The following is a 25632-nucleotide window of genomic DNA, read 5'->3' on the forward strand; positions in this document are numbered from 1 at the left end:
TCAGTGGCCATTTTCTCGGCACTCAGACTCAACCTATTTGCTATCACAGTACATTCATGGGTTTTATATTATAGTGGCTGTATTAAATGTGGCTCCAGGCTCAAGCTGCCATGAGCACAGGGCTTCAGTGGCTTTGTCCAACCTCCAGCAGTCACAGCAAAGGCAGCTTACTTTAATGGGATGCTGTTTAACAGTTTTATGCGAAGCACATGTTGAGGCTATTATTGCTGATGTCTCCGGGATGCAGATTTGCTCTAAATGGCTAACAGTCTGCCACTCGCTCTTTATCTCTACCCCTCTAACCCTTTATGCCTTCACTTATGCCTCTTTCTCAACTCTTATTCTCTTCTCCAATTCCTCCAGTCATTCTCTCCATCCTTCTTTTCCTCCAGGAATGTGCAGAGAGGCCTTTGGGTTGCTCAGTGGAGGATCTGAAGTCTCTTTTCTACTGTGAGTTATGTGACAAGCAGTACCTGAGACACCAAGAGTTTGACAACCACATCAACTCCTACGATCATGCACACAAACAGGTACAGAAGATGCACCTCTCACACACACACACACACACACACACACACACAAACAGCCATGCATGCAAACAATTTTTTTCATGATTTATTATTGTAGAATTTGGGTGTGTCACTGTGGCATAATTATGTGTGCTGACTGCTTTTCTATAAGCTTTTCTACTTTGCTATGTCAGCGAAGCCATTGGGTCCTGTTTCCCATCAGTAGGAGTATGACAACTGCATCGTCTTTTATAAGAACTCACACTCGCGTGGAACATCCAATCTGAAAGAAAACACATATTTCACAGCACATACGTACAAATACTTATTTATTCTTAAGATTTTAATTTTAATTTCTAGTTGTGTTAACATAACATTGAATACCTTCTATTAATCCAGCATCGAGTTAATGAAGTAAGTGGATAAAAAAAAGTTGCAAAGATAATATAAATACATAACAGCAAGAAGCATGACATTAAAGAAAGGCACACATTCAGTTAACTAAAGCTCATCCTAAAAATTAAATACTATTTATTTTCTGACATTATTAATACATTATTAATTATTAATTACATGTTCTAGCTTGTAAGGGATGTCTCAGTCAGCAATGCTAAATAAATTTCTGGAACCTTGAACATGTAGCAATTTTGTGGCTCAGATGGTCAAATGGGTCGTCCAGTGATCAAAAGTTTGGCGGTTCATTTCCCCCAATCAATATGTCATTGTGTCTTTGGGCAAGGCATTTCAGTCCCCTTGCCTCCAGTGTCAGCATCGCTGGTGTATGAATGTGGCTGAATGTTCGCTGGTGGTCAGAGAGGCTGTTGGTGCGGACTGGCTGCCACGTTTCCATCAGTCTGCCCCAGGGCAGCTGTGTCCACACATGCAGCTCATCATCACCAAGCATAAGTGAGGAGTGAATGAATAATAGATAAAATGTAAAGTATTTTGCGTGTCTTGAAAAGCGCTATATAAATCTAATCCATTGTTATTATAAGAGTATAACAATTTAATGGGAAGACAGTGTTAGAATCACTTTGTATGCTTTACACTCTATGGATCAATGTACATTCTGGTTTGAGACAGTTTGGAGAGATGTATTTTGATTTTTCTTTTGTTTGGAAAGGTTGTCTGTAAACTAAACAGGTGCCACATAGAGGTTTATAGTTTATTCTGAGAGTAGTGTAGAAAAATGAGAAAACTTGAATTATGGCCTGTGGCAGCTATGGAGCAGTTGAGTGTGTGATGGCTGAAGCATCTTGCTCTTTGTTTAGTGAGTGGGGTGGCCTGTGTTAGGCTGTTGGGGTTTAGGTTGCAACACTCAGTGGCTGTTTCCCTGGATCCCCCCTTCCTCTCTATCTTACAGGTCTGATGGCTCAGCTGGGGAACAGACGGGCTTTGTCTTGATTCTTATGGGTTCCCAGTGGAACCCTCTTAAAGGGAGAGGTGTTATGCTTCTCTGCATTCTCACCATGCAGTGGCAGTGCAACAGTGTTTGGGTGGTGCATAGGCTTTATTGCTTTAATTAGCTTAACTATATACACCCAGGAAAGGTGTGCATACACCATGCCTGGTGTAACTTACAGGCAGGACAATATTCTTGCTGCTTGAAGTGTGTTACTGAAAGTTTTAATATTAGCTGTTTTTTAATAATATGCCAAGTATTTTCTCAACAGTTTTGTTCACTCTCCATTTTATGTTGTGGCCCAATGAACCAAGTTGTAAAATTGTGTCATTTCTATTGTAAGCAATTACACACCAAACCAGGCAGCCCTACTATATATGTATGGTAAGATCTTTTCCCATATTTCGTACTACCTTACAGTCTGAACTCAAGAGGCCCCTTCCTCAATAAAATGCATAGCTTCATTATAACCAAGCCCTCAAAATTATGTATAAAAAGCCAATTTTGTCTCTCTTTTTTTAAACTAAAATTTAAAAAAAAATTTAATACACAAAATCAAAACTTTTAAAGTTTAGGATGAATCTAGTCCAAGACCCTTTTGCCAATAATATTTTAAATATTGACACTTACACAGCATTTCATCAGGATATTCAAGCACAACACAAACCATAATACACAATAGTAATAATAAACTCATAATACACATTGCTTTCAATAAGTCTTATTAATTGCGTAATTTCTTTTAATTATATATGTTTTTATATATATATTTTTTAAATCTTCCATTTGATTGACATGTTTTTTTATGCCTTCACTGCAACTGTTCCATTATTAAACCCCTCTTGAACCTCTTTTTTTGTATATGGCATTAGGGGCAATGCGACTTTGTGGAGTCATCCAAAGACAGGGCGGTAGCCGTCACCGGGTCAGTAATAAATTTAAAATCTCCTCCTGCAGGGCCAGATTTGGACAGTCAGCATTTTCCATAAAAGACAGTCATATCTGGAACACCATCCAAACAAGATAAAAGAGATAACAGATTTTAAAATTTTCACCCACCTATGAAATGTAAAAGGGTGAGCAGATCATGTTGTTTGTGGAGTGTATTTGTGTGAGTTTTTAGATCATATAACATAGATAGAAACCAGGTTTATTGTTGCTTTTTTTATATATATATTTTTTTGTCCATGTGGCTTTATCTTGGTGTGGTTTATTTTGTAAAGTTTTTTTGTTTGTTTTTTTTTCCCTTTCTTCCTTTCTCTTCTTTAAAAAGCCCAACCAGGAATCAGAACAGTAAATTAGCTTATTGCCATACACTCCTTATGCAAAACATTAGTTGTACTTTTTGTTTCTTTGCATTATCCACAATTAAATAAATAAATAAATAACAAAGTGGTATAATCAAAGATGCAGCAAACAGTACCTAAAGCAACTATAATGTTTCAAGTTTTACATTTATAATACAACAAATTTCCTTTTTCTTTGTAGAACAAAGTTTAGAACACTCTATTTGTATGTACCTATTACATAATGTGCATTTAAAATTCACTCTATTCCTCAGTTTTCATCCATCCATTTTCTTCTCTTATCCGGACTCGGGTCTCAGCTGCCTAAGCAAGGAAATCCAGACTTCCCTCTCCCCGGCCACATTCACCAGGATCCCGAGGTGTTCCCAGGCCAGCAAAGAGATATAGTCTGTCCAGCATGCCCTGGGTCATCCCTGGGGCCTCTTTCCGGTGGGACGTGCCCGGAACACCTCACCAGGGAGGCGTCCAGGAGGCATCCTAACCAGATGCCCGAGCCACCTCATCTGGCTCCCCTCGATGTGGAGGAGCAGCGGCTCTACTCTGAGCCCCTCCCGGATCACCGAGCTTCTCACCCTATCTCTTTCGGTCACTACCCATAGCTCGTGACCATAGGTGAGGGTAGGAACATAGATCGACCGGTAAATCGAGAGCTTTGCCTTTTGGCTCAACTCCTTCTGCACTACGACAGACCGATGCAGAGTTCGCATCACTGCAGACGCCGCACCGATCCACCTGTCAATCTCCCGTTCCATCCTTCCCTCACTCGTTTACAAAACCAAGAGATATGTGAACTCCTCCACTGGGGGCAGCACCCTATTGCAAACCCAGAGAGAGCACTCCACCCTTTTCCGGCTGAGGACCATGGTCTCGGACTGGGAGGTGATGATTCTCATCCCAGCCGCTTCACACTCGGCTCCAGTGAGAGCTGAAGATCACGGCCCGATGAAGCCAACAGAACCACATCATCTGCTAAGAGCAGAGACCCAATTCTGAGGCCACCGAACCAGATCCCCTGAACACCTTGCCTTCTCCAAGTCCACAAAGCACATGTAGATTGGTTGAACAAACTCCCATGCCCCCTCAAAGACCCTGAAGAGGGTGTAGAGCTGGTCCACTGTTTAACAACTGAGACAAAAACCACACTGCTCCTCCTCAATCCGAGGTTCAACTATCCGACTGACCCTCCTCTCCAGCACCCCTGAATAGACGTTACAGGGGAGGCTGAGGAGTGTACCACCCCAGTCTGCCAGTCCAGGGGAACTGTCCCCGATGTCCACACAATGCTACAGAGGTTTGTCAGCCAAGACAGCCCTACAGCATCTAGAGCCTTAAGGAACTCGGGGCGGACCTCATCCACCCCCAGGGCCTTGCCACCGAGGAGCTTTTTAACCACCTCAGCGACCTCAGCCCCAGAGATGGGATAGCCAGCACCAGCTACCTCAGACTGTGTTTCCTCATCGGACGAGGTGGTGGTGGAATTGAGAGGGTCTTCGAAGTATTCCCTTCACCGTCTCACAACGTCCCGAGTCAAGGTCAGCAGCCCCCCATCCCCACTGTACACAGTGTTGACGGAGCACTGCTTTCCCCTCCTGAGCCGCCGGATGGTGGACCAGAATCTCCTCGAAGCTGTCCAGAAGTCATTCTCCATGGCCTCTCCAAACTCCTCCCATGCCCGAGTTTTTGCCTTTACGACTGCCGAAGTTGCGCTCCGCTTAACCCGCCGATACCCATCGGCTGCCTCTGGAGTTCCACAGGCCAAAAAGGCCCGATAGGACTCCTTCTTTAGCTTGACAGCATCCCTTACTGCCGGTGTCCACCAACGAGTTCGGGGGTTACTGCCACGACAGGCACCAATGATCTTACGGCCACAGCTGCGGCTGGCCACCTTGACAATAGAGGCACGGAACACAGCCCACTCGGACTCAATGTTTCCTGCCTCACCCGGGACATGGTTGAAGCTCTGCCGGAGATGGGAGTTGAAACTCTTTCTGACAGGGGACTCTGCCAGACGTTCCCAGCAGACCCTCACAACACGCTTGGGTCTGCCAGGCCTGACCGGCATCCTTCCCCACCATCTGAGCCAACTCACCACCAGGTGGTGATCAGATGACAGCTCCGCCCTTCTCTTAACCCGAGTGTCCAGAACATGCGGCCGTAATTCCGACAATACGACTACAAAGTCGATCATCGAACTGCGGCCTAGAGTGTCCTGGTGCCAAGTGCACACGTGGGCATTTTTATGTCTGAACAAGATGTTCATTGTGGACAGTCCACAACGAGCACAGAAGTCCAGCAACAAAACACCACTCGGATTCAGATCGGGGGGCCGTTCCTCCCAATCACGCCCCTCCAGGTCTCGCTGTCATTGCCCACGTGAGCATTGAAGTCCCCCAGCAGTTTTTACCTTCTTTAAAAGATAAATAAATCTTCTGTAACAAATAAACCATGGAGCTGTTAGTAATAGCTAAAGCCTAATTCTATTATTCCAGATTGGACTCGATGGGACCAGTGGACCATTAGCAACAGCCCCGGCAGCAGGTTCTCTCCTGCTTTCACATCCACTTCCATACATAACCTCAACTCTGGACTAACAAGCTGAATGTTTTGCTGATAGTTCATTCTCCTACAGCTATCTGTTGTCATGCCAAGACATGTACTCTCATGCACAGACAGACATGCACTTACCCGTGTACACACTTGTCCTAAAACACAGGCAATCTCTCAACCAAGGCAATCCGCTTCCCACTTCTAAACGCCCACACTGTGCATCATGAAATAAACATTGAATAAGACCGCTCCTTCTCTGTCATTGTTCTTTGAAAATGAATTGAAGCAACTGCAGGCCAATGTTAATGCTTTGTTTTAGCCAGCGGCAGGCACATGAAACGAGCTGCATGAGGCACTGAGCTGACAGTAGCCATTGGCACCGTGGGAACACACTCACAAATACAACGATGCATGCACAATCTGCCTGCAGAGCAGAAAACAGATGAAATTCTAGCAGAAGACAGCCTCCCTGCAGGAGTATTGGCTTTGGAGAATGGAAGCTGATTGCGTTTGCTATGTCTCCTTTCCTTGTCATCGATTCAGGGATAAACATGTCCCAAACATGCTTATTACAAAAGTCACACATCTTTTTAAATAAAAGAACAATCAGCTCATTGGCATGTCCCCTCACATGCTGCCTAAGAACTCATCATCCTTCATTTTAACCCAAGTGGATCTATATCAACTCTAACTCATCCTAACTCAGCTGAGTACTCCTTAGCACATCTAAAAGAATATTGATCATGGCTTTGTCAAAAACACATTGAGCTGCACAGGACATAGCAAGACTGACACGTTGGAGAGCAGACATAATATCCCTTTATGCTGTTTGGGACATTTAATTATTGTTGAAGATAAATGTATCTACTTTTGAGTGGGAAAGAAAAGGAAGCCCTGTGTATTCAGTGAAAATGATTTGGAGTACAACCTTTTTGTTTGACTCTAAATATAGCTACAGGTTTGTGTGCAGTGGGACCTCTTTTAAGTGAGAACAATAACCTGGCAAGTGCAAGAGGAAGAGGAAGCATGAGCATGAGCATCTTTTTTAAGACTGCTCTTTTTTTTCTTTCATTCATTGCCATAAGCAGTTACAACTCTGATCCTTTCTTCCTCTTTTCTTCCTCCCTTTTTCACTGTCTCCGACAAGTAGTTCATTATGCATGCCTTTTTACTTGAACAAGATTAATATTTCCCATAGAATAAGTTTGGCATCAAAACCATCAAAGCATCCTAAACACATACAGAAATATGATCACGAACATCTACAATGTAGGTTTCAGGGATCCAAATCTGCAGTTCCAGTGGCACATACCTAATGTTATCTTCAGTGAGCGGAGAGTGGGATGTTAAGCATTGCGCGATAATGTAAAAAGACACCAGCTTGTGTAAGACTCAGCTAAGATTAACCTGACAACTGTCAGCTCCTCCGTTAAATCTGGGTGTGAAAAAGAGTGAGTGTATAAATAAATCTGATGTCACAGGAGCTAATCTGATGAGTGCATGTGTAGGTGTGTGTGTGTGTGCGTGTGTGTGTGAGTGTGTGATACATATTGTATAGATGGATAATAGCCTAGCATAATCTGAAAGTGTGTGTTGTGTAATCCTGTTGCAACTTATACTACAAGATACATTTACAAATAAATAAAGTAAACAACAAATCCTGAATTCGTAAGCCATGGGTGGATTTTATACTGAGTAGATAGAATATACTCGGAAGCAAGAAGAAGATGGAAAGGGGTGCACAATATTGCCGCTGTTCCTGAACTCCTGAGTCCCTCCTTACCCCCTTCAGACATGTGCAGACAAAAAAAAGCATACCACTGTTACACATGTACACACATAAACACACACACCTGTCAAGCATGGATAAAGGATGGATTAAACTGTGTCAGAAAAGGAAACCAGAGAGAGAGGCCCAAATCGTTGTTTCCCCAGGAGCACCCATGGCTAGAGACACAGTTTCAAATAAATACACACGTAAAACAATGAAAAAAAACACTGACCTAAAGTTAAGTTAATTGCTAATTGTCCTCCCCTGTAATGAAGGTAAAGGCTCACCAAGACACCATCCCTCCTCAAAATAGGGAGCTTTGCAATTATAATATTGTTCTCTGTTGTTTTTCTTGCATTTTTGTTCATGTGCATCTGACATAATCAAGCAGGCATAAACAGCGTCTAGTCTCACTCCCAATTCATCACATACTGATGTTTGTCAAAACCCCTTGCCTTCACATTGTAATGCATAAAGTAGCCTTTGGCGTTTTATTCAAAGTGCAGTGCATTTGATGTTGTGAAAGAGTATGTTTTAAGCCTTTCACTATACGTGACAACCTTGGAAATCCAATAACATTACATTTTACACAAGCATGTGTCAGAAGATTTCTTCTTTTGAAATTTTGCCCATCGCTCAAATTAAAAACATTGTGCAACTAAAAGATTGAAAATAAGGGCTGCAACCTTTTACAGAAACAGTTAATATCCAGTGTCAGGCACATGCCTGGGAGAAAACCATTTACCAAACTGGAGGTATTTCATTTGTGTTCTACTGGATCTTATACTGCAAAAACATATAAACAACCATGTCCCTGTTTGGGAATACATTCTGAGGATGGAGTCCACTGATTTTAGAAGAGACGAAAGAACAATAAATAAACCAAAATAATGTTTGCCTTCATTGAAGAAAATAAATACATAAAGCTAGGTTTTTAAATTTGAAGTGTTGTAGTATAAATCTAGATGAAAAGAAAAAATGTATGTACTACCAAAATACACAATGAGTTATTTATTGTTGTGGTTTTACACTAAAAACTCAAAATTTGTTCTGTGACTATGATTTCCTCTTTAATTTCTTGATGTCCTGAATGGAGACGCAGCTTGCAGGCTGACATATATTCAGCATCCACCCACGTTCTCACTTCGCGATGACGTTGGCATGCGGCATCATAATACATGACTCAGTGAACACATGTTGAACACTGTATATTTGAGCACTTCTCAGGAGGATGAGAATGGTGCTAATTTGCAGCTTCTCACATAAGTTTGGAGGCCAACCAGATGCAATGTTAACAACTTTCCTTTCACTTTTTTTTAACTTTGCTTTAGTTGGTAAGGAATTATATAAATCTTTAGTAATTGTTTCAATACTAATGGAGCATCTTGATGGCAACATCATAAAGTTCCTAGTTTTTAGACATTTGTAAAAGATATACCTTTTCATGTAAGACTGGGTTGTCTATATTTAGACATTTTCAGTGCTAGTTTACTGTTATTTATATTTACTAACTTGTACTTAAGGTTTAGACTCTACAAGAGGAGTCACATCATTACAACATGAAGGGACAGCATGATGCAGTATCCTACAGACTGTGATAATCACAGCCCTGTGTTAATAAGGCTTGTGTATGATATCTGATGACATCCTGAATATCAGCCGTACACTGCAGCACAGAAAATAAGCCATCAGACAGATAAAAATATTCTATCAATTTAATCTTTTCACCAAAGTGTTTTTGTTGTCATTTTCTGAACCTTCATATGAGGCAATATTGTTGGTAAACATGTTTCTGTAATAAAAAAAGATCATGAGCACACTCTTGTAACACCTAGCATAGAATCCTCACTGAAAATGAACATGTCATAACCGAATGTATAGATGTCCTTCTTTCTGTCGAGGACGTGGAGGACATCTATACATTCGGTTTCATGATAACTGGGTTTCTGCTGTTTGGAGCGGGCGGTTTCCTGGCATATCGCAAAATTCGGACACTGTCGGCAGTCACTGGCAAGCTGCCGGATTTCTGTGCGGGTGTGTGCCGAGCTATGAACAATCAGGCTGTGGCGGTACAGGAGCTGAATCGTAAACTGGAGGCTATTCCAGTACTGGATGGCAAACTGGTTGCGCTTTCTGGGCTTGTACGTGAGGTGGTCACCAACTTGGAGAAGTTGTCAGCTCGGCTGGATGGAAATTGACCCAAAATTCGGATCATTGGGAGTCGCCAGTGGGACCACTGAGAGACTTAAGGCAGACGAAACAGCTCTGGCCTGAACCAAAACAAATGCTGTTATCAAATTTGGCTCCCTGTGCTGGCCTTGAATGGCTGGCTGAAAGCTCCCTGGAATGTTTTGTTGATGGACGCTCAGTCCCCCACCCTCCCCTCACCCTCTTCACGGGCGATGGACTTCAACCTGGATCAGCCCTCAAGGATGCCCCACTATCATCAGGTGGCAGAGACTGTGAGGGAGAACTGGGGCAAAGTTCATATGCTCACTTCTACGCACACACACGCACCACACTCAAGTACACGACTACAGATACACCTCCCCGTTATTCACTGCCTTGCTGTCCTTCCACCTCCTTCCACTCCCGGGCAGTGGGTTCATTGGACGCGCTCTGAGAATGCAGCTGCGTCTGCACTTGCTGCGATGGGAGTCCCCCGCCTCCCCCCCCCGCCACGTGTTTCTCATGTTGTGATTGTCTGAGTTATGTTTTTGTATGTACTGAGGAGTGTTTTTTTTGTATCGCAATAATGGGCCCTTAGGCCCAGTGTGGAGATGCCTATTTTTTATCCTCTCAGCTACATCTTACTCCCTAATGTTCCTTTCACCTATATCTAAGACAAGGAGCGCTGTAGAAATGGCTGCTCCGTCAGTGTATGCCTGTTCTGTTTGTGTCATCACATGTTGTTTTGTCTAGTCTTGGATGGGTTGTACTGAAAACATGAATTTCCCTGCAAAGGGATTAATAAAGTATTTTTCATTTCATTCATTTCATGTCATGTTCCCATCAATGCCACGTGAAGCCAGAGTCAAAGGGAAAAAAAACCTGCAACCACTGCAGAGTCTTTTGATGTGGAACTTCATGATGATAAAACGTGTTCCCGTTACATTCAAAAGCCAAATGATACTAGGTGTTAATGTGAGGTTTTTCTTACCTATACAATGAGCTTAAGTGCAAAAATAATGACCCCACACACTAGACTTGAACTTGGGTCTCCAAACCAAAAGTCTGTAGTATTAAGGGAAATGTAAGGTGCCTTTCACACCAAGCCAACATTGGGTGTTGGGTAAATTTGGAGCACCAACAAATGTCTGCCTCTGTGTGCACTGTCACTACCATCAGACTCTGTAAATATCTTTATTCAGCCTTTTCAGCTTGTAGAATCAGCGTACCGTCTCTTGGTGAAAGAGCTTTCCTGTTCAGTGCAGCCAATGAGTGCACAAAAAGAAAGCAGAACAGACGGCAAACAGCTAACTTAGCATGCTGCGCACTCTCTCTTTTCATTGCTCATTTTCCCAACACAAGCAACACTTTCTCAACAACAACAGTATGTGGAAAGAAGAAACTGAAGAACAGCTGTTAATATTGACTCAAGAGAGGTTTTCTCTGTATGAAAAAAAAAAAAAAAACACACAAATCACTTGCTGCTTTGTTTATTTTTTTTTTTTTTCTCTGTTCTTCCTGTTTCCTTGTTTATAAAATTACATACTAGAATAGAAATACTTTATTAATCCCTTTGGAGAGTCCTCAGGGAAGTTTGGGTAAATTTTCTAAATTTTATAAACAAGGAAACAGGAAAACCAGAGAAAAATAAATAAATAAACAAAGCAGCAAGTGATTTGTGGGTTTCTTTTGTTTGTTTGGTTTTTTACTGACACTCCTTCTGTATTTTTATGTTTAGTTGGGCTTTTTTTGTTTGTTTTGTTTTGTTTAGTTCTGTTTTTTTGTTTTTTGAGGAGACATAGGCTGTGCATCTTGGTTAGCAGTTGGAAGTTATTTTCACGTTGAATTCAAGTGCAATTTTGTTTGCACAGAATCTGGGGAACCCAGAGAGAGGTTGGGGGGGGTTTCATTTTGCTGTTTAAGAGCCTTAAAGTAGCTGTATATTAGAGATGCAAAGCACAATGGCAAAACACAACATTTTTTAAAGCACTCCAACAATAGCTTGGGTTTATTGGAGCATTTCAGAAAGTATAACAACAAAGTGATGCACAACATCTTAGAAAGCAAACTTATGATATTTTTTTCTGTTTTTAGTTTGATTGATAGATTTTTTTCTGAAAAGCTGTTCCATTAAATGTGGTTCTGTGCTTGTGTAATTTCAGTTCTTTTTCTTTTAGTCAATTAATATCAGTTCATTTTTTTTGTGTGTATTATGCTGTGTTGTGTTTTGCTGTAGAAATGTTATTCTAAAATCATCATACAAATGTCTTGTATTGTCCAGGTTAAAACTGGCATTTTTCCGGGTTAACAGTTGTCAGTGAAATCAAACTGTGGTGACTGAAAGGCTGGTTATTTCCTTTAGAACTAACTGGGGTGCCATCGTTTTTACTTAGCAAAGATAAACATGTCCCTCCAACTCTTCAAAAAAAAAAAAAAGACATCATTATTAACTCACTCGTTCCAATTGCATCTGTAGTTATCTATTTACTGTTTAGTTCTATTTGTTGTCAAGCTGTATGTTGAAAGAAAGACCCCTTCTTCAAAGCTGAATGGAAGTAATTGCAGAAGAGCTTTGAAGGAGAACATCTGCAAACATTGCTGACTATTAGTTTTAAAGACAGGTGCCTGCAGAGAGCTTCCTAAAACTAATTTCTCTCTCTCACCCCTTTGCTCCACTCTTGTGGCTCCTCTCTTTCATCCTCATCCTGCTTCTTTATGTCCACTTCCTGCAGAGGCTGAAGGAACTAAAGCACAGAGAGTTTGTTCGTAATGTGGCCTCAAAATCGTGGAAGGACCAGCGCAAGCAAGAGAAGGCTCTTAGGCGTCTGCACCAGCTCGCACAGCTGCAACAAGAAACCCAGCGGTGAGTGGGAGGAGTGTGTATTTGTGTGTGTCTGTGGCAGTGTGTGTGTAATGAGACCAGTGGCAGGAGTCCAGAGGGGTGAGAGTGCGTCACATCCAGTCAACAGTTCTTAGATTTGATGGATGCGAGCACAGATGTGAGAGCGCTCAGTTGGCCTAGATAGGCCACAGGTGAGGTAAATATAACATAAAGACATATTCTTGCTGACACACTGTCAGTGGATGATTTGTAGGTGAAGGAGATGAAGTTTTAGAGGAGAGCAACTAGAAGAAAAAACATTAGCTTAATAAAATTATAGAAAACAGCTGAAAAATGAAATATGCCACTGGGTTTGCACTTCTAAAGCAATCAAAGCAACTGATAAACAACAAGATGTACATCATATATTAATCATATTGATTGCATCTATTTCCTTTGCAATTACATGAATTTTCCTGTAATCATGTGACAAAATGTGAATATCATTACTGAGTACCATTAGAAACCAACTGTTTTCTTTCCTTATTTTTTCTCTCTCCTTTAGATTGTCCTTGTACTTCTGAAATATACAAAAAATTAATGTGTATATTACACACACACACATATATGTATATATATATAAATTTGTGTTTGTGTGTGTGTGTGTGTGTGTGTGTGTGTGTGTGTGTGTGTGTGTGTGTGTGTGTGTGTGTGTGTGTGTGTGTGTGTGTGTGTGTGTGTGTGTATTTATATAGTTGATGCTCTGTTACTACAGTAACAACTAGCCAGCACACATGATTAAGCACCACTGTTAAAAATTGCCATTACTCTAAGTAGCTGAGTAAAAGAAAAATCATCTGATTTCTAGCTATGATTCTTTCTGTTTTTATTAATTATAAGATTTTTTTTTTGTTTGTTTGTTTTTTTTGTCCTGCTTGTTGCAAAAAAGCATCTCTCTCTGAAATTCTGGGGCAGTCTAGCAATCATTGGTCTTCTTGAGTCATTTTAAAGTTATTTGGGCCTTTAGTAGAATCCAACTGTAGAATAAAAGGTTGATATAGCAGCTACATTCTTGTCAGTTTTTTTTGTTTGTTTGTTTGTTTTTTAACAGTGTGATGAATTTGTTTTTCATGTTGCAATATCTGTGCCACTTGCAGTAACAAAGACTATTTGTATGACTTATTTATTTCCATTTTTATTTTTTGAGTAGATTTATTTATTTGTTTATTTTTAAATCTGCACAGTTTTTCCTCCAACAACAATTTTGCTGTAAGTGGTAGAAAAGTTCTATTTCAAATTCATAAAGATCAATTGTTTGCAAAATGTGTGTTTGTTTAGATGTTGATTTGCACACTTTTGAAGCTGAATTTTCTTGTGAGGAAAGCAGCAAAAGATTTTCTTCTCATGACTATTCTATGAATGTCATGCAATTTTTGCACAGGTGTCACTTCACAGTAGAAGAGTGCAGAAACACATCAGAGTTTGCTTAATTGCCCTGTAGGTCTTTTACTCTCTCTCTCTGCAAACTTTTTTTGGTGTTAAAAACATAACTAGAAACAGCTATAATTCATTATTCAATGCTTTTATGCTATAAACTATACATTTTGATGCTATATAGACAATTTATGCTTTTATGACAACACTAAAGTTGAGATTGCATAATTTTTAAGAGGTTTTCTCTGATGAAAATCTCTCTTTACCACTGAACACTGGGGCCATCTCCTCTAGGTGAATTCATGGGCTCTTGGAGCCACTGCAACTCAGAAAAAAAGGTGTTAAGAAATTATACAGAGCCAGGATAAAATAAAATCTTGAACCAAAGTCAAATTTGTCTTTTTACATCTTGTTTCAGAGTCCCAAGAAAGTTTCATGGGCTGAGACGTGCAGCCAGAGCTGTTAGCCACCAACAAGATAAAGATTTGCACCAAAGAGACAACAGCCCTGAGGACAAACCTGATACCCTCAACCGGCCTCAGAAAACCCCAGCTACACAGTCCAGGACTCCAAGCCAGCAGGCAGTAGATCCATGCCAACCTCTTTCGCAAATACCTCTAGCCACTGCTTTAGCAAAGTCCCCACTAATCACTTCTACATCTGATACAGCCTTTCCTGCTGTGCATTCCCAGTCTTGCCACAGCTTGTGTCCCCAGCTGCCTCTCCCTGCACAGGGAAGAGTGGGAGGTAGGCTTGGAGTATCCTTCTGTTTCTCACGCAGAGGGCCAAGGCTAGAGCCTTCTGCCTCCGTCTTCTCTGACCTGGAAGAGGAAGAGAGGGAGAAGCAGGAACAAATGAAAGAAAGAGTAAAGGCGATAATGGAAGATATCGACAGGGAGATCGGAGAAGCAGATGAGAGGAGACATAGTGAGAGCGAAAAGGAAAAGTCCGGCTCTGACAGTGTCTTAGTAAGCGACATTCAGCCCATCCCCAGAGAGTTTGCAAGAGAAGAGGAACAGATGGAAAAAGGAGAGATAGTAAAAGAACATTTTTCTATTTCCACAGCAGCCAATAATAATCAGAGTGATGACTCACTTGTCTCACAATCACAGACCCAGGTGACCACATGGGGAACAGTTCTAGCAGTGGCGCACGTGGACACCAAATATGAAGAGAGCGAGACAGAGAGAAAGCAAGAAACAGAGCAAGGGAGGGAGGCAAGTGATTTTGTGTTTGTGCAGGGGAAAGATGGTTCGACCCATTTGAGTTGGCCTGTCAGCTTGCTTAAGTTCACCAAGTGTCAACCACACATCTCCTACAGCTGCAACCCGCTGTGCTTGGACCTTCAACCACCTGAAAAACTCACAGAAGTTGTGCACAAGTCAGAACAAAGTCTTATGTGTGCTCTTTCAGGTGAACCAAATCCATGTGCTCCAGATGTTCTTACACAAGATGCTAATTCTTATTTGCAAAAACCTCAATTTAAAGCACATCGACATGAAAAAGCAGAAGAGAATTTAAATCAAAATACCAATGTGGAGACAGAAGCACATCTGTTCCTTAAGAGCAAAAAACTTTCATCATCAGAAGCAGAAGCAGAAAGAGGAGGTTGCACACTAAGTCAGGAGGATTGTGAGAGAGTAGACTCCCGTCCATTCAAACCCAGTCAAAGTGAAACCTCTGATGCCAACTCCCAGAATCCTCTGGGAGGCAGATTAGAGGGTGCAAGAAGGACCAGGAAGAGAGCCATCACAGCACTGAGCTGTAAATTAGAGTCTGTCACCCAACCTGGCACACAGGGGATGTGCATCAGCCCGTCCAGGTGTGAATGTGGGAGTAAGACAATGTGCATTTGTGCCAATGCACTACAGCCATATGTGGATGTCCCAAAATTGGCACACAAAAAGAGGAAGGCCAGCTCTAAAAAACACAAGCTGAGAAAGAGGAAAAAGGTTGAAAAGAAAAAAGCCTCAGATAAATGCCAATTAGCAAAATGCAAAGTGAAAAGTGTCGTCTCCACAGTTTCCACAGGAAGGGAAAGCAGTGGAGGAGCTGGAGAGAGGTGGGGAAAGAAAGGAAGGCACAGAGAGACGAGGGTGAGGAGGGTGGCTAGAGCAAGAAGTGACTGTCTCATGGGGACATGGGAGGCCAAGCCAGTATCTGTCTCTGTCAGGAAAAGGAGGCCTCATAGGAGCCACGGCACTGAATTCAAGTCACAGCCAGGCAGAGAGCAGGCAGAACACTCCAGCGTGTACTCCCAGCTGACCAGACACACAGCAGAGAGAAATGCTGAGGGGGGCGGAAAGCGAGACAGAGATCCAGTGACTTTTCCCTTGCGGTCTCACTTCTCCTTACGCTCCTTCTCACCAGGACGTAACTCAAAGCTGTTTTGGGAAAGGGGTCACCATAGCAACCCCAGGAGTTTCATTGACTGCTGTTACCCTGACAACAGCTGTGGTGGCGGCTCAACGAAAAAGAGAAAACTCCTCCATGGGGACAGGACATTCATTCATAGTAAGAAGAGTTGTGTAGTCTGGGATGAGAGCAGGAGGAAAATGGGAGAACACTCAGGCTGCAGAGACAGAGGCCTGATTTCAGATACAGAGCAGTGGGAGTGGATGAGAGGGAGTTGTGCTGGAGGTGGTGAGGAGGACAAGTCAGGGACTGGCTGGAGCTCAAGAAACAGAGCAATAGAGTGGGATCATGTAGCAAGATTTAGCCCTAGTCCTGGTAGCTGGAGTCGAAGACGCAGACATCTTAGTACAGAGGATATAGAGTGGGACAGGGGCAGTGTGGACAGATGGACATGGGGCAGCAGTGACAGCTGGGAAGATAGAGGAACACACAGGTCCATTTCAGGCTCCAGGACAGGTTCTGACAGCAGAAGCAGCCTAGGTGACATTTGGAGATCTGCAGGCACAAGACACTCAAGTTCAAGGCACTTCTCAAGCCCTGAGTGGTGGACAAACCGACAGTCACACAGCTGCCAGAGTATGACGGGGACAGAGGGCAGCCGAACCCATAGCCCTCGCTCCTGTAGCCCTTGTAGCAGCATCAGCATGTCTGAGCTGAGCTGTGAGTGGAGCAGGAGCAGTACCTGTTCAGAAGTCACTGTAGAAGGGTTGACAGTCAACTCCTGCAGGACATCCTCAAGAGCTGCTGAGGTCCCACAGGAGGTCAGAAAGCACAGCAGCCCCATGTCCACTTCATCTGTCCTTTCTTCTGCTCCCCTTTCTCATTTCTCTCCCCACAGATCAGCTCAGATAGCTCCAAGCCACAATATGAACCACAGCAACAGAAACCCCTTACAGCTAAAGGAGACCAGTTCACAGTCAGACCATACCAGCGGACCCTCTGCACCTGTCAGCCTAGGCACAACTATGCCAGGAACATGTCAAAGTAAGACTCTGCCACAGAAATCAGCAAGAATGTTGCTATTTCCTCTCATAGGAAAACTTCCTTCAATCCAGAGAAAAGCAAAAGGAAAAAAAGGACTGGAGAAGAGTCAGGAAAAGGAAAGACAAGAGGAAGAAAAGGGCCATAGAGTGAATCTTGGTACAACTCTTGACAGTCAGAAATGTCCTCTAGAAATTGCTGAGTCAAATCCAAGCAGTATGCCAAATCTCTGCCTGTCACAGATTAGGACTGACAACAAACAGACAGGAGGAGAGACAGTTCCAGCAATCAGCTTTTCAGCCGAGGAAATGGACAAATATCGTCTCCTGCAAGAGCAGGCACGGGAGCACATGCAGAAAGTCCTAGAAAAGACACAAGAAAGTGAAGACACACACACACAGACAAGCTATACACACAATGCACAGATAGAGAATTGTGTGACTTCAGAGGAATACACACATGCACCTTTGCACAGCTCTGCACAGCCTCAAACTCAGTTAATGCACACAGATACGATGCAAAGACAAGTCCAACACACTCTCCACGTCAGTCTCCCAAACCCACATGTGACCCCACAAGAGAGCTTTACACAACCCTTGGCTCTGGGAGTCCCAAACCTCACTCATCTTCCACCTTCTCCCCCTCTGTCTAATCTCCATCATATCATTTTACAGCACACAGCTCTCTCCATGCCTTCCCACTCCCCCTCTCCTTCTTGTTCATCCCCATCTGCTGCTATCCATGCACACCCACATCCAACCCTCCATCCTCCTTCTCTCCCTCATCCTCTTCACCTCTCCCCCCTCTCCATCTCTTCCCTGTTTCCCTCTATTTTGCTGTCCCATCATCCCATCCCACTGCTTCCCCAATCCCCAGCTTTCCACACATCCCCCCTCACGCTGCTCTCCCCAGTAGCCCTGCAACCTTTGAACTCACAGCCTTTCATGGACGCATCTTGGCCAGTGAGATTTCAACAGAAGGCGTTATGATTTTCACAGAGTGGCTGCCATGTTGATTAATCTTTCTTGGCAACATTGGCCAGTGAGAGAACGAGATGAAATGGTTGACAAAAAGCCGGATTTTTGAAATTGGGTTGTGTCAGTGCTTTTACTTGCATCAGCTCCAACTTTCATTCACATATGCCTTCACACACACACACACACTCACATGTGTTTATATACTCAAACAGCCCAACTATTGACTGTTTTCAAATAAAAATTTGTTTTCCCATTTAGCCTCTGCTGTGCTGCAGCTGACAGTGAGAAAACAGACTTTGATCCTTTGCTTTTGCCTTCATTCCTCATTCAGGACTAGAATAAAAGGGAAAGGTGCACCTGCTATTCAAAGACAAGCTGGGCTTGTGTCATCCTCTCTTTCCTTCTGAGCCACAGGCAGACCAGCTGCCTTTTGAAGTACCCTTCAAGCTAAGGATAGAGTAACAAGAGAAAGTAATAATACTCTTCCCTTATCTCTATTTCATACAGGTTATCTGAGTTAGCGTATGACATTCAACATAAATAATATACCAAGGACCAGAAGGGCTGGCAAGGCCAATTTCACCCTACATATATTGTATTTGTGTGAGCGTGTAAGATATGAGTAATACTGACTAGAAATAAATTTACATCAGGAAGGACAACAACTACTTTCCTCACCTGACACATGTGAAGATCTGTTTTGTCCTGATAGTGCAAATATAATGACAGCAAATGATATATGTATTTAATTAAATTGGAAAAACTGATTGGATAAATGAAAAACAAATGTGAATTTAACCTTGATCATTTCTACACTGGTAATTCCCCTCCCAGTAGGTTGTTATAAATGTTTTTTTACAACTTTGAAGAGAGAAATTTGGTTGTTTTTCCCCCCACCCTGCACCAGTGAATGAATGAATGAATAAAGTATGAGTAAAAATAAATTCTTTAATGCTTTTTCTTATCCTGCCTTTTTCTTGATCATGCAACATGTTGCAACAAAATCTACATAAATCTACATGGTTTGGTTTAATACATCTAAAAATGAAGTTTAAAAAAGCCTGATAGTATGATTTCACAAAGTAATGCGGCTTTAATAAAGCTTTCTTTCTGTGTCACTATGTATGTGTGCACTGTTAGCATGTTCATTTCATAGGAATGCATGCTTATCAACCTAAAGACACAAATGGAAAGGTAATGATGATTTTTCTTAAGTTTTATCTACCAATTCAAAATCATACGGCAGTATTTTAATCATGAGAAACAAATGAGGACTCTGCCCTTGAAAATGAACCATATTTTGTAAATATTATTAGTCCTTTTTATAGCTAGACATTTAAGTCATTTTATCCAAAGACACATGCTTCTTCGACCCCATTTGAAGCTGTTTCAGAACAACAGAAAACACATAAGTGGGTAAAAAAAAAAACCTTTTTGCATCATTAATAAAACAGATGAGCTTCTTTCTTGCATGTCTTGCCAAGGTTTATGGATGATGGTAACTGTTGCTATGCATTCAAGCCTGGTAATAAAGCAGCCTGCCAAATAGTTGATAGCTGCAGCGGCCGGCACTCGGGGAGCAGAACACAGAAGAGAACAGAGCGGCATCCAGATGGTCTATGGACTCAGACTACCCAGAGTGCTTTGAGAAATTGGATTGATTTGCCCTCTATGATATGAGTGAACTCAACCCAGCACATGCAGGCCTATATCGAGGGGTGACATTCATACAAATACAACAACAAGGTACAAAACGTGTTTTTTCTGTCCTGAGGTGCTGGCTGGAAATATAAGTTAACTCTTGCAGAGATTCAGTAATTAGAGCAGAAGTGTGTTTTCTCCTCCTTGTGACCCCTCAGCGTGTGAGTATGTGTTTGAGTTTGTGAGAAACAGAATCTCTATCTCTCTCCACAGGACAAGAGATCAAACAGACTGTGTGAAATATAGAACAGCAATAATTAGCAGCTGTTACAGCATCAAACCTCTCTGTCTGTACCTCTCATTCTCTGACATACACACACCCTGCTGCTCTGTTATTCTCAAAGAGTTTAATTTAGAGTCACTCAGATGTGCTACAACGTTGCAGTCCTCCAAAACTGATAATAAACCAAGAAATACTAAATCAAATCCATTTTTTCTCAGTCTCCGCTGGAGTATAAAGAAATGCATTAAACAGTCATAAATGATAATAATTGTTTTTATTGATTTTTTTGTATCTAAACAGCAAACATCCCATTCAAACAAGACAGTAAGACTCAAATCATATGTAACAAATACAAGTCTAAACTCCAGGCAGAACTATTAACAATACAGATCATATTAACACCAGACCTTAGACATACCCACCACCTATGTGGTCCTGACACTCCCTGGTCAGAAGCAAGTAGATACATAAAGATGAAAATAATAAAAGTAATAACAATATTAAAAAATACAAAAATAAATAAAGAAGAAGAGAATCTATGTTCAATATAATAAATAAAAGGCTGCCAGACCTTACAATATCCTTTAGAGTTGCCCTTCAGAGTACATCTAAGATGATCTAATTTAAGGTGTGCCATCACTTTCTCTATTCATCGTTCATGAGACGGCAGTGTTGCCTTTATCCAGTCGAATAGGATCAATATCCTTGCTACTGCTTTTCTTTGGACAAATGTCAGTTGTGCTTCTTCTGGCACCATACCAAAGATGGCTGTCAGAGGGCTGGGATCTATGTCTTTCTTAGAAATGGATGCAAAAGTTCTAAAACTTTTGGCTCTTTCAGTCTGAGACAAAACCAGAACATGTGACATAAGTTGGCTGGCACCAGTTTACATCAAGGGTAAGTCGGATCAGCCCCCTGAAAAACTCTTGACAGTTTGGCTCTTGATAAAAAGATTTTGCAACACACTTAAACTGTCTAACACATATAGAGTAGGTACTTATTAGTTCCTCTGCCCATCTCCAGTCAACATCTGATATGTCCAACTCTAGTTCTTCCTCCCACTGTTTTTATGTAATCAAAGGACGGGGAGGCCGCCTTCTGGATACTCACAAATAGCATGGAATCCTCCCTTTTAAGAGCTGGATTCATGTCCAGTAACCCATCTATCCACCCACTTTGTAGTAGCTCAAAAATTCTCAAAATCTCGAACCTGAAATTATCTGAAATAATTAAGTCTTTAAGGGGATTTCAAACAGTTATAAAATTTGAAGAACAGAAATGTACTCTTTCTTTAACCCAATAACATGGCGGACCTGGGAGCTACACTTTATTACAGCATAAAATCTTAAGTCTCTCTCTCACAGACATGCAGAGCCGTTCACACAGCGGTCATGTGGAAATTAGTAATCACAATATCACCGTACTTTCTGTCAGTGACTGATTAAACCATTACCTAAGCCCTGAGATTTGCCCCCCTGGTGGGTTCATGTTGCTGCTGCATGTGTGCCTACAGGAGAGGGAGGTGATTTATGATCGAAAGGAAGCAGTTTCCTCAGTCAATCCGCTTCTGAGAACTAATGAGGAATAAAAACTGAAGCTGGCACTCAGTCAAATGCATCGGCAGTCACAGAGAGCTCAGTGCTCAGGCTAGATCTTTTATTGGCACCACATTTGATTGTTAGATTGCAGGACGGCAATAGATTGCACAGAATGATCCATTGATCCAAAATTGCAATGTTGCATAAATGAGTGACTTTTCCATCTCTTGCTCCCTTCTTTTTTCTCAATTTTTTCCCCTTTTTTGTGCTCTGCCTCCTTCCCTTCACATTCAGTTTCCTTTGCTGTTCTTTGACTTTGCAGGGGGAGAAAAAGGCATAATTACACTTTATCCCCTCAATGCTTCTCATTCAGAGGCCGCATGTCACTATGTTATTATGCCAAAAAAAAAAAAAGCCTCCTCCATACATTTTTATAATAACATTCCTTAAAGTTTATTCAAGTCATGAAAGTGTGATAAACCTTAAAATTCAACTCCAATTTACCTCTTCTTACTTGATTTATGGCTCTAGATGTTACATTTACTGCAGGTAAAAAGAAAATTAAGCTGCTGAAGATCAGGTCAAAATTATATTCTCCATTAGCTGAACAGCCTGGTGACCTCTTAGTCTTATCATTTTATCATATAGCAGCCAGTATTTTCTGCAATTTTGATGCATCACCTTATTAACTTTTGTAAGCTTTTGAACTCCTCCAAAAGTACAGTTCAAAGAGTAATCTGTCACCACCGATGCGTCAAGAGACTCTGCTCTCGCTGCAGGTGCAATATATGGAGAGGTAATTGGATTCAGGCTGTTTAGAGTTTTTACATCAAAACGACACATCACTGTGTATAATTCTGAGCCCAGAAAAAGCACCTTTATTCAACAGAACACCACCTCATTCTTTGTTTTGTTCTCCTCACCTGCTGTTTGCTCTGCTCTGTCGTCAAGGCAAGACTTCTTATGTAGGACTTGTTATTATGTAGAAATAACTACACAAATTCCAGCCGACGATGGATTTAAGGATTATAGCAGGTAGTGGGCTTGGTGATATTCTTAAACACGGCACAGACCTCCAAGGACATGGCACTGTCAGCACATTGCTTACACTCGTCTGAACACACATGGAGGTGTAATAGGGTAGAATTTAGGGGGCTGTAGTATATAGAGAGATGTGATGCTCGGTTGTAAGACAGCATGGCTAATTCCCTGGTTATGTTATCTCTGAGAGACAGATGTTCCCAGCAAAGATTACTATGTGTGCACACACAAAGCCAAAACAGTACATATGCAAACTGGGAGCAAGCACACACAGCATTAACACCTTCAGTCCTGAGTTTTATTGATTACTATAGAGATTATTACGATTATATATGACTTCTCTGTGAATTAATTATGAGATGTAATTGTAGATGTAGATTAAATAAACTAAGGGAAAATCTGTTTTCAAAGAAAGTTTTCCTAAGCAAATATTTAATTTAAAATCAAACAAGTCATATAATGACCAATGACCTTTTGTCATTGATGACATGGAGGGAAAAAAACTAATTGTATCCTCTTTAATGATCATATTAAGCCACACAAAATGGTATTAACGGTTTGTGTCAATCAATCAGCTGCAGAGCTTTCCTGAGTCAGACAACTGAATCCAGTGGAAATCCATTTTATGCAGGAAAGAGATTCACAGCAGAGGATAACAATCACTTTATTTATGGCTTCTCAGAGAGGCTGTCAAGCAAATCTTTGAGTTAGATAGCCATCATTCTAATTATGATGACAATTCAATTTGAATGCATTGCCAAAGTTAAAAAATAAAAAAAAACATATATGGGTGGCACACAGTTCCTGGACCTCAATTTTATTAAGTCTTCTATGTCCTGCTTGTTTAACTTTATGTTGCATTTCCAGGCTCATGTCTAATATACTATTCTTTAGCATTCAAGCAGTGTCCATGATTCACAAACCCCCCAAACAGCATCTTTGAGAGGCTGAACGAACGCACACCTTGAAGTAATTGTGAGAAGTTGAGCATGACTTCAAGCAGACAATTTGCACAAATGAACATGCAAATGTATGAAAAAACATTAGTGCTGCCTCTCAAGCTCCTTTCTCCTCCAAGCTCTGATCTCCCTCCTCCTGTTTCCGTTTAACTGGTTTCAGCTTTAAGTCTGCAAATTCTGATGATTTCCCCCATAATCCCTTCAGAAGAGAACCCCACTTAGCCGTCTAGTTAAGTCAAATGAACGCACATACACCAACACAGGATAAACAGTACACACACAGCTTGTAAAGTTGAGTTACATCTGACTGGACAACTAGTGACTGCTGTGTGGATGCGTGTGCATGCTTACTCAGTGTTTGTGGGACTACATTTCGATGATTAAGACCCAATAAGGATGTTGTTATGACAACACGTGCATTTTTTAAGCTGTTAATCCAGGATTATTCTCCCCTCCAATCATCTCATTACCGTCGATTATTAAAAAAACACATACAGGCAGGCACACATTCACTAATTATTGGTTGGTTTCCCTGGAGACTGAACACATGCTGCTAAGGTCTATAAATATAGCGTAACACAGCCTATAGGTAAAAAAGACATTTACTAAATATATGACTGCTTTACATTTACATACATTACTTTTTTATTTATTTTATTTTATTTTTTCATTTCCAACTATTTAACAGTTAAAACCATTTAGAAAAACAACGTTACAAGTACTGCCATATTTTTCCCATCAGAAATTCATTCTGGCCTTTTAAAGAGCGATTTCTGACCAGAGTGGGAGAGGAGGCCAGAAAACAGCGAGTGTCCTTTACCGGTGATTGAATGTGTGTCCTTGTGTAGAAACTGCACTCTCCCCCCTCTCAGCAAGTGAAAATATCCCTGCAGTGCTGAAGCTGATATACAGGTGAGACAGTGGCCAAGGATTTTGAGATCACCTGAGGCTTTGTGTCCACCACGGTCCACTCACACTAGGTCAGCTCAGAATAACCAGATAAGGCTGACCGCCAGTGTTCACTCACCCCCCCCCGAGTCATTAATCACAGCGTTGCATACGCACCACATAGACACATGTCGAAATACACACGTAAACACAAAAACACACATACATGCCACAGCCTACTTTAATTAGAAAAGGCAAATGCTAGATGACAGAATAGCTCCAGGTAGTCATTCCTCAAGGCCTGTGCTGGTACATTACCATAAACTAAAAATCACAGACATGAATATTTCTAAGCGAAGCCTAGTCTACAAAAAACTAAACTTCATACCAAATTAAGCCACGATAAAGTGCAGCACACACACAAGACTTATATCTGTAACTTTTTCTCCTGAGCTGTATTTTACGCTCTTTAAATACAAACATTCGCTATCAGATCACAGGATCTGAACCTGTGTCCCCAAACAAGCCTCTCAGCTTGCAGCTGGGTCACTATCTGCTGCAGGATCTCAGATAACGTTTCTGTGTACCGGTTATGAAATTCTTCAAAGCGGCTGTGTGGCAACGGATGCCCGTGGTGTGTTGTGCTCGCTAACAGGGATATGGTGCATTGAGAAATGCTCAGCTGAATGATTATACGTCACATCATGTAACCTCTCCTCTGGTAAAGAAAACCATGCACCAAAATATAATTCAGGCAGACAGAAAAGACGGCATAGAAACTACTTCAAAATGTTTATACAGTGTATTCAGTGGTTGGTAGTCTTATTTGAACTTCACCAAGGTTTCATCTTAAAAGTCTTTCAGCAAATCAGACCTTTTAATCTGACGAAGATACTGGAATGCTTATTTAACCAAACTCTTTGGACTGCTGTAATTCTCTGTAATGTTA

The 25632-nt window shown here is 41.5% G+C and overlaps 1 protein-coding gene across 1 annotated transcript in view; it reads left to right on the plus strand.

Moving 5' to 3' along the window:
• The window catches only part of LOC121642338 (G patch domain-containing protein 8), a 50458-nt gene extending 31117 nt beyond the window's left edge, over window positions 1-19341 (plus strand). Inside the window, exons 3-5 of the mRNA XM_041989023.1 lie at window positions 393-530; window positions 12438-12568; window positions 14379-19341. Of these exons, the coding sequence (XP_041844957.1) occupies window positions 393-530; window positions 12438-12568; window positions 14379-18345 (4236 nt within the window). The 3' untranslated portion in view covers window positions 18346-19341. The remainder of the gene's footprint in view (window positions 1-392; window positions 531-12437; window positions 12569-14378) is intronic.
• Window positions 19342-25632: the final 6291 nt, after the last annotated feature.

This window comes from Melanotaenia boesemani, chromosome 6, assembly GCF_017639745.1.
Source record: "Melanotaenia boesemani isolate fMelBoe1 chromosome 6, fMelBoe1.pri, whole genome shotgun sequence".
NCBI lineage: Eukaryota > Metazoa > Chordata > Actinopteri > Atheriniformes > Melanotaeniidae > Melanotaenia > Melanotaenia boesemani.